General features: G+C 52.0%; 7 protein-coding genes across 7 annotated transcripts; 3 read left to right on the top strand and 4 right to left on the bottom strand.

Annotated features, from left to right (window-relative positions):
• Nucleotides 1–827: 827 nt before the first annotated feature.
• Nucleotides 828–3,090, bottom strand: BROUX77_007668 (uncharacterized protein; the record flags this gene model as incomplete). Its single annotated transcript, XM_073752788.1, has 2 exons — nucleotides 828–2,927; nucleotides 3,010–3,090. The coding sequence occupies 2 exons, from the start codon at nucleotides 3,088–3,090 to the stop codon at nucleotides 828–830; spliced, it is 2,181 nt and encodes a 726-aa protein (XP_073601961.1).
• A 608-nt stretch (nucleotides 3,091–3,698) lies between these two features.
• Nucleotides 3,699–5,430, bottom strand: BROUX77_007667 (uncharacterized protein; the record flags this gene model as incomplete). Its single annotated transcript, XM_073752787.1, has 3 exons — nucleotides 3,699–5,131; nucleotides 5,204–5,251; nucleotides 5,331–5,430. 3 exons carry the CDS (start codon nucleotides 5,428–5,430, stop codon nucleotides 3,699–3,701), a joined length of 1,581 nt encoding a protein of 526 aa, XP_073601960.1.
• A 469-nt stretch (nucleotides 5,431–5,899) lies between these two features.
• On the top strand, nucleotides 5,900–7,215 carry BROUX77_007666 (uncharacterized protein; the record flags this gene model as incomplete). Its single annotated transcript, XM_073752786.1, has 3 exons — nucleotides 5,900–6,167; nucleotides 6,230–6,467; nucleotides 6,564–7,215. The coding sequence occupies 3 exons, from the start codon at nucleotides 5,900–5,902 to the stop codon at nucleotides 7,213–7,215; spliced, it is 1,158 nt and encodes a 385-aa protein (XP_073601959.1).
• Nucleotides 7,216–7,517: 302 nt separating this feature from the next.
• Nucleotides 7,518–7,953, bottom strand: BROUX77_007665 (uncharacterized protein; the record flags this gene model as incomplete). Its single annotated transcript, XM_073752784.1, has 2 exons — nucleotides 7,518–7,664; nucleotides 7,753–7,953. 2 exons carry the CDS (start codon nucleotides 7,951–7,953, stop codon nucleotides 7,518–7,520), a joined length of 348 nt encoding a protein of 115 aa, XP_073601958.1.
• Nucleotides 7,954–8,554: 601 nt separating this feature from the next.
• BROUX77_007664 (uncharacterized protein) lies at nucleotides 8,555–9,129 on the bottom strand (the record flags this gene model as incomplete). Its single annotated transcript, XM_073752783.1, has 3 exons — nucleotides 8,555–8,695; nucleotides 8,753–8,893; nucleotides 8,959–9,129. 3 exons carry the CDS (start codon nucleotides 9,127–9,129, stop codon nucleotides 8,555–8,557), a joined length of 453 nt encoding a protein of 150 aa, XP_073601957.1.
• Nucleotides 9,130–9,545: 416 nt separating this feature from the next.
• Nucleotides 9,546–10,596, top strand: BROUX77_007663 (uncharacterized protein; the record flags this gene model as incomplete). Its single annotated transcript, XM_073752782.1, has 2 exons — nucleotides 9,546–9,961; nucleotides 10,020–10,596. The coding sequence occupies 2 exons, from the start codon at nucleotides 9,546–9,548 to the stop codon at nucleotides 10,594–10,596; spliced, it is 993 nt and encodes a 330-aa protein (XP_073601956.1).
• A 357-nt stretch (nucleotides 10,597–10,953) lies between these two features.
• Nucleotides 10,954–11,471, top strand: BROUX77_007662 (uncharacterized protein; the record flags this gene model as incomplete). Its single annotated transcript, XM_073752781.1, has 2 exons — nucleotides 10,954–11,158; nucleotides 11,239–11,471. 2 exons carry the CDS (start codon nucleotides 10,954–10,956, stop codon nucleotides 11,469–11,471), a joined length of 438 nt encoding a protein of 145 aa, XP_073601955.1.
• Between the last annotated feature and the right edge of the window lie 2,005 nt (nucleotides 11,472–13,476).

Below are 13,476 nucleotides of genomic sequence, written 5' to 3'. Positions count from 1 at the left end.
TTCATAGACCGCTTCCTCTTTGCCTTCTCAACCTCATCTTTACGTTTCTCGTTTTCTCAGCATTGATATATTAAATGTGAGAGCTCAAAGGCGCCATCACCATGTACTCTGTACTACATGCGTCTTTCTCCACCGGTTTAGGCATTTATCATTGTTTTCATGGGCTTGGTTAGTTTGTCATTGGCTTACTCTTTTCGAGGGTTTCTCTTTTCCTCTCACAGGATCACTCTTCTCTTTTTCTTTTTGTTTCTTCGGATGGGCGAGGGGACTTTGGTTTTTGGGCTTTGCCCTTTTGTCTCTGATTTCTCTCGCAATATGGCGTTGGTTGTGTTTTCTTTTCTTTTCTCCTGGGAGGTCCCTTTGTTTTAACTATATTGACATGAGTTTCTCATCATTGGGCTTGGGCTACGTTTGCTTTTTTTCTTTTTCTTTTTCTTTTTCTTTCCTTTTTTCCTCGTATTTGCTGAGACATGAATCCTGGCTTTGACGCCTGGATGAGCGCTTCTTGCTGGGCCCCAGGCTCTCTAGAAATCAATAGTTATTGCATCCCGCTGTTGCGGGCATTTCCCACACAATATTCACGTTTCAAGGAGGTGACTTTGGGCTTGCATGACGATAGATATATCCGTATGTACATGGACGGTGAGGTGAGAGGCGGTCTTCGTGAAAAAAAAAAAAAAAACACTTTTGCCGGTTATGTCAAGTGCCCACTCTTGAGCTAGATCCGTGGGGCCTATGGCTTTATTTTCTAGCTGTTCTCTCTTGGTATCCTTCTTTTACTTGTTATGTCGTAATTCGCATTGGAGGCTCATGGCACAATAAGCCCGCTACTCGTCATCGTCTTCTTCGTCCTCGCTTTCCTCCTCCTCGCTCTCCTCCTCCTCACTCTCCTCCTCGGCCGTTTGCAGCCAATCCACAAGCGCCTTACACTTAATCTTGACCGGCGCCAAATCCTCCGTCGCCGACGCTTCATCAGCCCACCAGGCCAGGATGGCATCCTCCTCCACAATATCGAGCGCATAGAGCTTCTGCAGCATGGCGCTCAGCAGCACGCCCTGGCGGCCGATCTCGACGGCACGCAGTGCGCCAAACGCGCGGTGCAGGGCCAGCGTGAACTCGCGTTGGTCGGCCACCGAGGTGCCGGCGCCGACGTCGGCGAGGAACTTTGCCGCGCCCGTGCGGGCGGCCACGGCCGCGTCGACGGCCTTGGCGGGTTCGAGGCCGGTCTGCTCGGCGAGCTCACCGGTGCGGTGGGCGAATGCGGTGGCAATGGCTTTGCGCACGGCGGTGTCGGAGGCGTTTTGGCTGAGGCGCAGGCCCATGAACTCCAGCTTGGCCGAGTCAAAGTCGCTGGTCTCGTCGCGCAGCGTGTCGACGAGGCCCTGCACGGCATCGTAGTGGAAGCCCGAGTCGTGGCGTGAGGAGGAGCCGTCGCTGGCAAACGAGTATAGGCGCTGGCGCAAGCCGTGGTGTTCGCCCATTTCGTCGTCGCTCAGGTCGGAGTCGTACGAGTTGACGGTCGAGATCGAGGCTACCGAGCCGCGGCGGGGGCGATACACGAGGGTTTTGAGCGTCAGAGCCGGGTCATCTTCTTCCAAGTCTTCGTCTTCAGGATCAATGTATTGTGCTGCGTTTGAGTCAACCCCAACAATAGCCGGGTCCGCCTTTCTGCCGTCACAATGCTTTTCGAGCGCGAGAACCGTGTCGCTGGGGACTACGGCGCCCTCACCAATAGCAACGCCAAACGCGAGCACGGAGCCTTCTCCTAAAGTTGCATTCTTGGCCACCGTGGCACCGTCTCCGGCAACCAGCGAATGTAGGATGACGGCACCCTCTTCAATGGTAGTGCCCTCCCATATGTGACTGTTCTCAATACGAGCACCCTTGCCAATGCGGCAGCCACGACCGATGAATGAGCTCAAGACTGTAGCCTCAGGGCCAACAACAGTCTTGCCAGCCACTACGGACTGTGAGACCTTGGAAGTGGCATTAATCTGAGCGCCAACCTCGACAACATTGCCATGGCGGATGTCGGCGTGGTAATTCTGGCCGGGGAACAGGTTACAGTCGGGCACAAAGGGGAAGGTCCAGCGGCCCATAATGTCCCGGCTGATGGCGTTGTACATGCTAAGATTGCGGGCGCGGGCAGCATAGCCGCTGTCCAGAATTTCGGTGTAAATGGCCTTACCATTGAGCTCCCAGTCCTTGAGAACACCCTGCAGGAAGTTTTTGCGGGGGAGCTCATAATCGAAACTCTCACTCCATAGGGCCAGCACGTCGGGGGTGCAAATATCGATTTCAGGGTCGATCAGATCGGCGCGCACTTCGTAGTCGGTCGAGAGCTCGCCCAGAAGATCGTGGTCCAGAAGCACACGGTGGCTGTCAAAGTTTTGGGTGGCGCTGATTTCGTCGTAGGTCAGACATCTGCGGGTCTTGGTGTCTACCGTGTAAACAGGCGTTATAGCCGGGGCTTGCGAGCGATGAGGCGTAGGGCCCGCAGTGCGTAGAACCACGGTCATGATGTTGGCCGAGTTTTCGATGCGGCGGGCCTTGTGTGCAGCCAGAGCCTTTTCCAGAGAAATGTTGGAGACCAGGTCGCCATGGACAAGAATGAAGTCGCCGTCAATAAGTCCACGCTTGTCCAGGTCTCTCAGAATGTCGCCGGTCGACCGCGCATCGGTGATTCGCACAAAGCTGATGGTGGTGAAGGGAGAGCGCAGCGAGCCGGGCGACCAGCGTGACTCGGCAATGTACTTTTCGACTTGTTCGACGTGGTTGCCGCAGTAGATGTAGACCTCCTGCACGCCGTTCATGGCCAGGAACTCGAGCGTGTACTCGATCAGCGGCGTGTTCGCGAGGGGCAGGAGACACCGGGGGCGGTCCAGCGTCAAGGGCTTGAAGCGGCTCTGGAACGAGTCGGCGAGGATCTAAGCGGGGCAGGGCGGCCCGGGTTAGCATTCGGCAGGCCTGGCAGCGGCGGCGGTTGTGGCCGTTCGGAGGTCTACGTACCACGGCCTGGAGGACGTCTTCGGGCTTGGCCTCTGCCTTGCCCTTCTTTGGCTTGCCGGCATTCTTTGCTTTGCTAGACATGGCGGGCAGGCGGGATCCGAGGAGACGATGCGTCGGCGGGGAGTTTGTCGCTAAAAACCCAGCGAGACCGAAGAGATGAAGAACGGGGTTGCAGAGGGATGAGGGAGCGGTCTTGAGAATTAAAGAGGGGGGATGAATAAAAGGGAAAATCGGCCCTTGAGGAATGCGTAGCTGAATCAAATTAGAGATTTTTTGGCTCTTCGTTCTTGCCTGCGGATTATCTCTTGTTCGTTCGCAGTTGTAGATGACTCAAAAGGTGGGTCGGGTCGGTCGTCGCAAAGGTGCAGTTTCTCAATTTGGTCAAAGACTTGGGGCAAGTGGGGCGGCTTTGGATTTGTGCGACTTGAAGCGGCATCGATGAAGTTTCAGAGCAACGACGCATTTTTTGGCATTTTTGGCCTTCTTTTTTGATGGCCTTTTTGATGCTTTTTTGACGCTCTTATATCAAACCCCCATACAAATCAGAGCCCCATGTCTACGCTGTAGAAATCTCCCCCCAAGAGCTTCCACTACTGCACCCGTGCTACCAAACAGTCTCAACTAGTTATTCGAGTCTTTGAACGTGATTCTGTTCACCTACTTACACCAACGCTATGCGACTTGCTTATCTAAGCCCCTTGGCTGGCTCCTCGCCCACGGCCCCTTCCTCTTCCCCGTCCGTGGAATGGGGCGCCCCCGCGACCGCCACCACGGGCACCTCGGCCGCCGCGGCCTCGGCCTCTATATTGGCCGCTTTCGCCGTAGCCCCCATGGCCGCCACGATAGCCACTCGGGTCGAACCGGCCCTCTCCTCTTGAGCCGTACTTGTTGTGGTCGAAATACCGGCCTTCGTCGTCGCCGGCATTTGCGGACACGGAATATTTGCGCTTTCCAGGCCGGCTTCTGTGCGGGATATCATATTCGCCCTCCTCCTCGGCTTCCAGCCGCAGATTCATCTTTTCCACTACTCGTGTCTCAAATGAAAACTGGTCCTGCTCGTCAATCGGTGTCCAGTTTGTGATCCTGGTAGCATCTGAGGGACGGATGCCCTTCCGAACAGCTAAAACCACCATGGGAATGGGGCTGTCGGAATGATAGGTGGCGTTGGCCGGAACCGGCTCGACCTGTGCAGCCCAAACGCTATTGTTAAGGTGGCCAACAGCTACCACGCGCCAAGTCATCTTGGCACCCATACCTCCGATCTTGTTCAAAACAGAGGCTGGGCATGGCCGTGCACAAATTAGAATGTTAGTCCCGTGAAACTTGATGTCGCTGCTGCCCGGCTGTGACTGCAGATTGGCGAGTTTGTTCAGTCTGGTCGCATCATTGGTGTCGATTCCGTAACTAGTGAAGAATACAGTTCGCTTGATCCGCAGTCTTTCGCCCGTGTGTGTGCCGTCTGCAACGGCTTTGTTGTGGGCGTTGACCATGCGCTGCACTTCGGCCACTTCAACCACAGGGTCCAAGGAAACAGCTGCATCTCCTACTTGTATGACCTCGGCCTTGATGGGCTGACGCTTCTGGCTCGTGGCAAGACCACTAGAAGATCCCTCTTGAAAGGACTCCATGCGGTGGTTGAAGTCGGCAAAGAAGTCGCGGAATTCCCTGACGTGTTTCGGTCGGTCTTCATAAATGTTGAGTTCAGTCGCTCCAGGGTATGTAAACATGAGCGTTTCCAGAAACATCTGCTTGAAACGCATTGTGCTTGGAAAGGTTTCATTCGTGGGACTGACCCGCGGCTTCAGCCCAGCTAGATCAAACTCGAGGCCTTTGCTAGCGACCATGCGTTTGACAAGGCTTGCAAAGGCACTTTCAGAGCGCCCTGTCAACAGCACAGTCAGGGCATCTGTTTGTTGCATGCTCAGTTGCACCAGCTCTACAATCTTTTCATTCCACCAGCCCTCCCAGGCGCGGGCCTCTTCTTTGTCTGCACCTTGGCCTGTAGCGGCCAAGATACTGGAATCATGCCACCAGCCGCCGTTGGAGAGGAATTCATTGCTGCAAAGAGAGCCGACCGTCGGGCCGCCCCAGATTTGCAGGTTCGGGAGGGGGGTACGGAATACTGTAAAGAGGGAGGGGCTATGTCAGAAGGGATAAAGCAAAAGCCGCAACAGAGATGCCCTCAAAGACTTACGGGTATTGTCAAAATCGTAGACATGGATCGCCTTGATGGTGTCAGGATCTGTCAAATCGCAAATTTTGGTCAGCATCAGCCCACGCTCTAGAGATGTGTATCGCCGGCCCAGGCATCACCTACTTACTCGGCAGGGTGCGATCCAGGATTGACCATCGGCTGAGCGCAGTGACAGAAAATGTCCGATTCTTGATTGCCGCGTACGCGGAAGTTGTCGCCGATGTCATGGTCGGCTCACTTGGCAGGCGAACTTTTTATGTTTTCTTTTTGTCGCAAGCGTTGGGGAAGTCAGCAGGACGTGGCCTTGGGGGGGGTTTTGTTTGGGGCAGGTTAAATGAGTTCAAGAAAGACGCAATCTATATAATCTCATGGTGTATGGCCTTTGGGCTATGCAAATATGCAGAACGATCCGTTTCATGCGGCCGATGCGACAGCTCGCGCAGTTAGAATCGCGACTGATTCTGAAGGGCTAATCGATAAGAATGTTGACGAGTCAGTAGGGTTTAAATGATGTGCTCGTAGGGTTGCTCTTTGTCGCGCACTCTCCGTAGGGAGGCATTAGTCAGTGATTGCGCCTAATGACTAATCATGACGTCAATCACTACATCAACTACACATGTGTTTGTCCCAACGCCACAATCCAAACATTAGAAAAACACACGAACATACAGAGTCTCTTTTTCAACTTGGGCAAAGATGACGTCGGCGTTGAATATTTCACCAACAAATCTTCCGGTAACAACGCCCATCATGCCACAGATGTCGGCCGGCTATCCCACAATTCCGGGAACCCCCGGTAAATGCTATGGTTTGTCTCCGACACTATACCACACCTATTGGCCCAACATGGACTGCCCGTCCATCAACACCATTGAGATTGATGGCACATGTGGCGGGTGGAAAGGCATCAACGTAACTGGCAAACCTGATAGCGAACCGTTGTGCATTTCGTTCTATGAAAACTGTAAGAATTGGTTGGTCTAGGCCAGCGGGCCCAACATAAGTTACTGATGCAAAGTGTGTTAGCAAGTGAATGGTCCTATCTGCCAGAGGTACCGATTCCTGGAACCTACTGCATGGGTCCCGCAGCCTGTGTGGCCTCTCCTGCTGTTAAAATAATGTTGAGGCCACAGAGTTGGAGGACACAGCTGGGTGTTCGCAAGATCAAGGCCCTCAAACTTGGACTGCATAGTCCCTGGACTGGAAGTGAAGATCCACTCCCCGCCGATCTAACCGGCGCCGAAATCAAGCTTGAAGATAGAGAGTGCGGATACTAGGCATTTCTGCCGATCCATCGTCAAGTGTGGTAAGAATGGCATTCTAGTTGGCAATATGAGCCATTATACTAACACATGGGTAGTGGAGTCTTGACCGATAGAGGTCCTAGTGACAGCCTAAAATGCGGCAACTCCGTCGTCACAACGCTTAATTTCTGCAGCGATTCTTTATTTGTATCGTCAGAAGGAAAAGTCCACGGACTGATGCAGTTTGTGTACACGGATTGCCAGACACAACAATTGCTGCGGGACTCTACCCTTGCGATTTCACCGGCTCTTTCATTCCCAGGAGTCGAACTGGGAAAGGATAGTCGAAGTGCCATTTTGACTTCCTGGATTCGTGTTGCCTGTATGATTGAGATGAATCGACAAGTCAACAACACCAAGTTATTGCCCAGCTTCCAGGCGTTCGATCTCGTTGCTACCCTCAAAGGTCAAGTCATGGCCCACGAGGTAGTTGGGGCTGATGGCTCTAATCTTAAGACCAAGATGAAAGTCTGCGGCAACATATCCATGTTCGACTTCACTTGGCTGGCCAAGACAGGAAGCCAGAAAGAATGGGAGTGGGTAGCTCGGTTCGTGTTTAGGCAGGCAGATCTTAGCACTCTCGCACTCGAGTATGCTCGGCATTGCGTTGGATCTATCTTGCTGGACTTGGGAGGGACCAGAGATCAGTGTTACTTTCACGGGCTTCCTTACAGCTCAAGAGGCAACGCATTAATGGGGTGGCTGTGAGCTACGAGAAAGAAACTAATTCTACATTGTGCCCACCAGAAAAGCAAAAGTTATAACCAATCATGCGAACTCATGCGCGAGCATCAAAGTCGTTCACTACCTCAAAAGCTACGCTGATTCAACAAGTAGGTATCCTGGAGTGCTTCCGCGCGAGTCTTTTTAGCGTTAAAGCTTTTCAGCAGAATTAATATAAATGCTCACACGTTGTAGGCATGTTTAACCATCCATTCTGAGAAAAACTAGCCCTACTTTCCCATGTCCCAGGATTCAGGCCCCAATGAACAAAAGGTTCAACTATTCGCTCAGCCGCCAATGGAGCGCTCCAGCTGTTCGCGAATCCACAGAAGCGCTTCGTTTTCATTGGCCTTGACTCTCCCTACAACAACCGTCTTGTCGCGTGATTTGAGCCCGTGAGAAATCCAGATGTCTGACTTTGGCATATCAAGAGCCTAGGATGTGTCCTTGAAAATAAGCATGTTGCCACTACACAGATGAACAAAGTACTCTGTAGCTACACCGTGCTATCCATGTACTCACTTTGCTCACGACGTGTACTACAGCCTTGTTGGCCTCGCCCTCTCTAGCCTGGGCACTGACGCAAAGCTCAATAACGTTGTCATTGACGGAAATAATGCCCTCGCGTGCTTTACTTGCTCCGGGCTTGACATGGAATTGTAGGTGCAGACTTGCAAAGGGCGACTTTTTGGACGCCGCGACAAATCGGATGGCTGAGGACATTGTGGCGAATGCGGCGATCCGGCTTTGTTGAAAGTTTGAAGGTGTATAAGGCGATGTTGTTGTTGATGCCAGCGCAATGACAAAGAATTTCGGTGTGATGGAAGGTTGAGCAAATGGGGTATTTATTTATCGGGGGCCTGTCCTGTGTAACATGGTGTCAATGTGGGTGGGAGTACGAACTGGCGGAAATGCCTAAATAGGAAACCCATACTGTTTTAATGAATATCGAGCAAATGAACGAGAACTTATAAGCCAGCAGAAATTCAAATCTGATTGACTATCAATGCCGATGACACTCTTTACCCTTACTCTGCCTTTGGTGGGCATTAGTTTATCACTGTTCACATTATCGTGAAGTGAGTGGTACGGTGGTAAGCTTCAAGCGCAGTTTATCATGAGACAATAGTCGTGACTTGAGAGGAAAATGCCGGACCAATCTACGTATGATGGCTGGCTCTCGGATACATAGTGGCAGGCAGCTGTTTAAGTGTGTGCCAGGGTCACCAAGTAGAAACAGAGATGATCGTTGCATGATATTTATCCCTTGTCAGCAAGTTCATGGTCATTTTACATTGGATGTAATACTAATCAATAACTCAAGCTACTTTCCCTCACTCGCTTTGCCCTTTCCTGGTGCCGTTTCAAATTTGTGGCCCCATTTGTCAACTTGCTTAAACATGCCGATGCACTGTATCGCATTGGGGTCCCCATACTCTGGGTCAGCCCCTCCTTCCAGGAGAGCCTTTTTCCATGTGTTAGCAAAAATATTGCCAAAAACGCAAGAAACAAGAGAACAAACCTCAATAACGGAATCTTCATTTTTAAAGACCGCCCCAGCAAGAGGGCTTTGCCCTCGGTCGTTCAGTTTGTTCGAATCAGCTCCGTGGCGTACTAACAGAGACACAAGAGGAGCATGGCCGTTGTAGGCGGCAAGCATGAGCTATTTCAGGTTAGAATCTACCGGGATGCTAAAGACCGTACATATTCACGTATCTCTATACGTACCAGACTGTTGCCTTGATCGTTGGTCAGGTTCACAGGAAGGCCAGCTGCAAGGGCCTGTTCAAGAATCGTTGCATCTCCAGTGCGAGCGGCGTCAAACAGACGACCGGCAAGTGCTATAGCTTCAGGCGGAAGTTCGGAGACCGAGGTTGGGGGGTTGGAAGGATCGGCCATGGCAGCGAAATTGTAAAGATGGGTTGATTAAAAAAAAGCGGTAAAAGAAACAAGACTCACGAGCTGATATCAAACTGGCCGACAATATGAGTTCTCTAAGAAGCTCTATGTAGTAATAGTTATTTGTGCTCAAGCACAAGTACACAGCCTCTCAGGAAAGAAGCAACCCAACTCGACTCGGCGAAAGCTTCGGTGACGGATTGTCTCTCACCGAGGCGACCCCCAAATTCAACTACTCCAAATTCCTACCCGCTCCTTCCCCGGGATTTCGACATCACATCTGATGTGCCCCGCTTATGTCATGTCTTTTAGTGTCTGCTGGGTTTGGATAGATGCTTCTGTTGTTTTTCTATGCAACTGATGCCGATAGAGTGACTGTAAGTAGAAACAGGCTCACTACTCAAACAACCGTTAATATGACATTTCTTCTGTGCAGAGCTGCGCGGCGCCAGCGCGGCGCCAGCAGCTCTTTTGCTCTTCGCTACGCCCGGCAGTACTCTGCCGCCTCCAGCGCCGAAGCCAAGTCGCTGATCCGCGTGACCGACCTACCGGCGCCCAACTCGGGCCATATTCGCATTCTGGAACTGAACCGTCCCAAGGCCCGGAATGCCATCTCCGTGCAGCTGCTGGCCGACCTGCGCCAGGAAATCGACGCTGTCGCGGCGCAGTACGGGCCGGCCGGAGAGGAGCTGCCGCAAAAGTCGCTCATGGGCGGCGCTATGGGCGAGAACAAGAAGAGTGCTACGCGCGCTCTGATTTTGGCCAGCGCTGTTGAGTCGTGCTTCTGTGCCGGTGCTGACCTGAAAGAGCGCCGTAGCTTTACGCCCGAAGAGTACGGCCATGTCATGATTAGCGAGTCCCAGCTTCTCAGCTAACGCGCATGTCTACAGAACCGACCGTTTCCTTTCCTTCCTCCGTGCGACTCTTTCTTCGCTCTCGTCGCTTCCCATCCCAACCATCTCTGCCATTTCCTCCCTTGCTCTGGGAGGCGGTCTGGAGCTTGCTCTGTCCACACACTTCCGCGTGCTTTCCTCGACGGCTGCAGTTGGTCTCCCTGAGACACGTCTTGGCATAATTCCTGGAGCCGGAGGCACCTTCCGCCTGCCGGCTCTCATTGGTCTCAGCCGCGCCCGTGATATGATTCTAACGGGTCGCCGTGTATCTGCTGCCGAGGCCTACTTCTTGGGACTTGCCGATCGTCTGGTCGAGGTTGCTCCGGAAGGTGAGGAGGAAAAGAAGCAGATTCTCGACTTGGCGAGACGAGCCGTGCTCAGCGAGTCTGTCCGCCTGGCACAGGAGATTTGCGATGGCGGCCCCATTGCTGTGCGTGCGGCGCTCGAAGCCGTGCAATGGGCCAATCCCGAGGTCGAGAACAAGATGTACCAGCGCGTGGTCAACACTGAAGACCGGGATGAGGCTCTCAAGGCTTTTGGCGAGAAGCGGAAACCGAAGTTCAAGGGGCGGTGAGGGGAAGCTGCAGGCTCTTTGAATTCTAGCCCTAGTGACGAATCCGGAATGGCTCAGGCGGTTTTGTGCAGGGTGGGCCAGTTTGGTCTGGAGCTCATTCCCATGTTGTCTTACACCAATCGGGGCCAAGACGGGATATTGAGTGGTGAGCTGTACGAAAAAAGGGCAGTCTGACATCATTGCATACGCCACTCACTCCAATAGTCATCCTCTTTGGTCCATACATAAATCAGAGAGCAGCCACTTTTGTTGGACTTGCTCTCTCTTTTCTTTCCTTATGCACTCTACACATAATCTTCACTTATAAATACTCACTACAATCATCTGTCACCACAATCTGCTGCCAGTCTCTCCACCATGTCTTTCCGTATTACTCAATTCGCCTCCCGCCAGCTTCTGGTCACCTATATTCGCCCCACCGTGGTCTTTTCCCCGGCTGTGGCTACAGCCGCCGTCCGCTCGTTCTCCGTTACTGCCCCTGCCAACAAGACAGCCACCCAGTCGATCAAAGATGGCCTCCGTGATATGGGCGACAAGATCAACAACACCCTGAACACAGCGCGTATGTCCCCCACCCCTAGCAGCAGCACCAGCAGCATAGACCTTGAAGTACAGTTACTTACCTGTGTACGTAATCTTTAGAAACTAAGACGCAGAAAGCCATGGACCACGCCTCCGAAGCCAGCAAAGATCTCAAAGACAAGGCTGTCGACGCGGGTCAGCAGGTCAAGAAGAAGGCTGCACAGGCTGCTGGGTCGTCGCAGGACATCGCAGAGGATGCCGCCAGTGAGGCCAAGAAGGTTGCCGGAGAAGTCAAGAACAAGACCAACCAGGTCAAGGCTGACGTCAAGACGGAGATGAACCGGGATGTTTGAGAATGAAGAGATCTACTTGATATAACTATACAAACTTGAGAACAGATAAATGGTAATCCCTAATAAAGAAACGAAAGCAGACTCATCGGTAGACTTGACTTCAACGTGACAACCACGCGAAAAGCTGAGACGGATGCAGTCCCTACGCATTTGCAACGCTTGAGAAAAGCCTATAGTTGGTCATGGAGGCCTACCAACTCCTCCCGAAGAGCTGAAGCTTCCCTGGCATAAGACAACGTACTAAACTGAAACTATTCATTAGCCTGCCTTGACTTGACTTGACCCTTTTTTACGTGAGTAAGCTACATTGAAAGCATTCATTTACACGGCCCGTTATTAGCCCGTCTACTCGCTCTGGGATTTTCAGAACACTACAGACGAACTTGCTAGCAACTCGTTCGATTGATTGATTCTTTATTTATCTGACTAGCAACTCGTTTGTAGCTGGTGATGATGCCTATTTTTTTTCTTCTAGCGGGATTCCCGGTAACTAAACAAACACCAGGCATGTATATATCCGGATCTCATCTGTGAAAAAGAAAAAAAAATAAAAAATATATGAAAACGAAAAAAGAGAGTCCATATGCTCACAGGCGAAATGCTCACTACCAGGGTCGAACTGGCGACCTTCGCATCACTTGATATTCCGTGATAGAATATTAGTACGACGCTCTAACCAACTGAGCTAAGCGAGCGAAGCTGAATGACTCGTTGAGGAGGTGTGGCGCATGTGGCGTTAAGAGGTATTTGCTTAGTCATGTGGCACCCCACCATTTTTCCTATTTAGTGCCTAGTAATTTTGCAATAATCACAACCCAAGGCTTCTATGGCGCAGGGGTAACGCGTCGCACTTGTAATCAGCCGATTACGGTTATGCGAAGATCCGCGGTTCGAATCCGCGTGGAAGCATTAGTTTTTCATACTCATCTTGACGATGTGCAAGGAAGAGTTTGTCTTTTTTCTGTTTTTTTTTTTTATATGGGAAAGTTGATTTGAGCTCCAAATTGACTATTTTGAGCAACCTTCCCTCCTACAACCCTCGGGGTGGCACCTTTGAGTTCAAGATGTCGCCCCCTGGCCAAAAAACGAACATTCCCCCCTCGTTGTGGGCTTGAACGAGCGCGCACATATCCCCAAAGCTGCGTCTATTCTTTTTTCGAGTTGTGAGGCCTTGAGCCCGTCTTTTTCCCCTCTCGTGGGTTGATCTCGTCGACGTTCGCCCCTTTTCTCACCACCGCTACGACCGTCGGCCCCTCGAGCACTCTGCACTGCACCTCAGGGAGACACACTCACTCTCGATGGACCGCCTTTCTGGAAGGTTCAGGTAGTCCGCCCCGTGGCGCGGGAACCGTATCGCTGTGCCTCATCCATTGCGCACGCTACGGTTACGCCAACTTTTCTTTCTTCAGGTCCCACGATCACCAGACTTCTGGAGGCTCATCTGGCCGTGGTTTTTTCGCTCTTTCGAGAGCCCCCAGGCCACGTCCGCTGATTGGTTCGTCTGCGAGAATTTTTCTCGTTTTCCCACCCTTTAGCCGACGAATGAATGTTGGTGGGGATGGTAGCTCCACAGCAGGGCTGCGCTGGTTTTGGTTCCACTTTTTCTTTGGGGGATGGTTTGGGGTTGTTGCGCTTTTTGCGCGGTACTACAGCAGTTAGCCAGGATTCCGGGTTTTGTTTGGAGGTTGCACGAGAGAGGGACAGTCCTAGCAGCTGGGCGGTGGGAAACTGCACGTCATTACACTTCGCCAGTGCAACTATCTATAGGCGGATTCGGGTGCTGGTTTTTAAACAGCTGTATGTATTTCTGGTACCAGCAATGGTCCCCTGTCGTATGCCGAGAATCCCTCGCGAGTAGACAGGTTAAATAAAGACTTTCAATTCAATGACTATTTTGAGACTCGGGGTCTCCCCCTTAGCGCGTTTCTGTCTTTCCTTTGTTACTTTTCTTTTGTCATGTTCTATCTTTCTTTTGGGCTTGGTCTTCTACAGGGTAAAGGCCGAG

The sequence above is a fragment of the Berkeleyomyces rouxiae genome, assembly GCF_048999995.1.
Source record: "Berkeleyomyces rouxiae strain 22BRR77 chromosome Unknown BrBRR77_ptg000012l, whole genome shotgun sequence".
In the NCBI taxonomy this organism is placed as follows: domain Eukaryota; kingdom Fungi; phylum Ascomycota; class Sordariomycetes; order Microascales; family Ceratocystidaceae; genus Berkeleyomyces; species Berkeleyomyces rouxiae.
The sequence above is the reverse complement of the archived record's forward strand: the minus strand, read 5'-3'. Positions and strand labels throughout refer to the sequence as shown.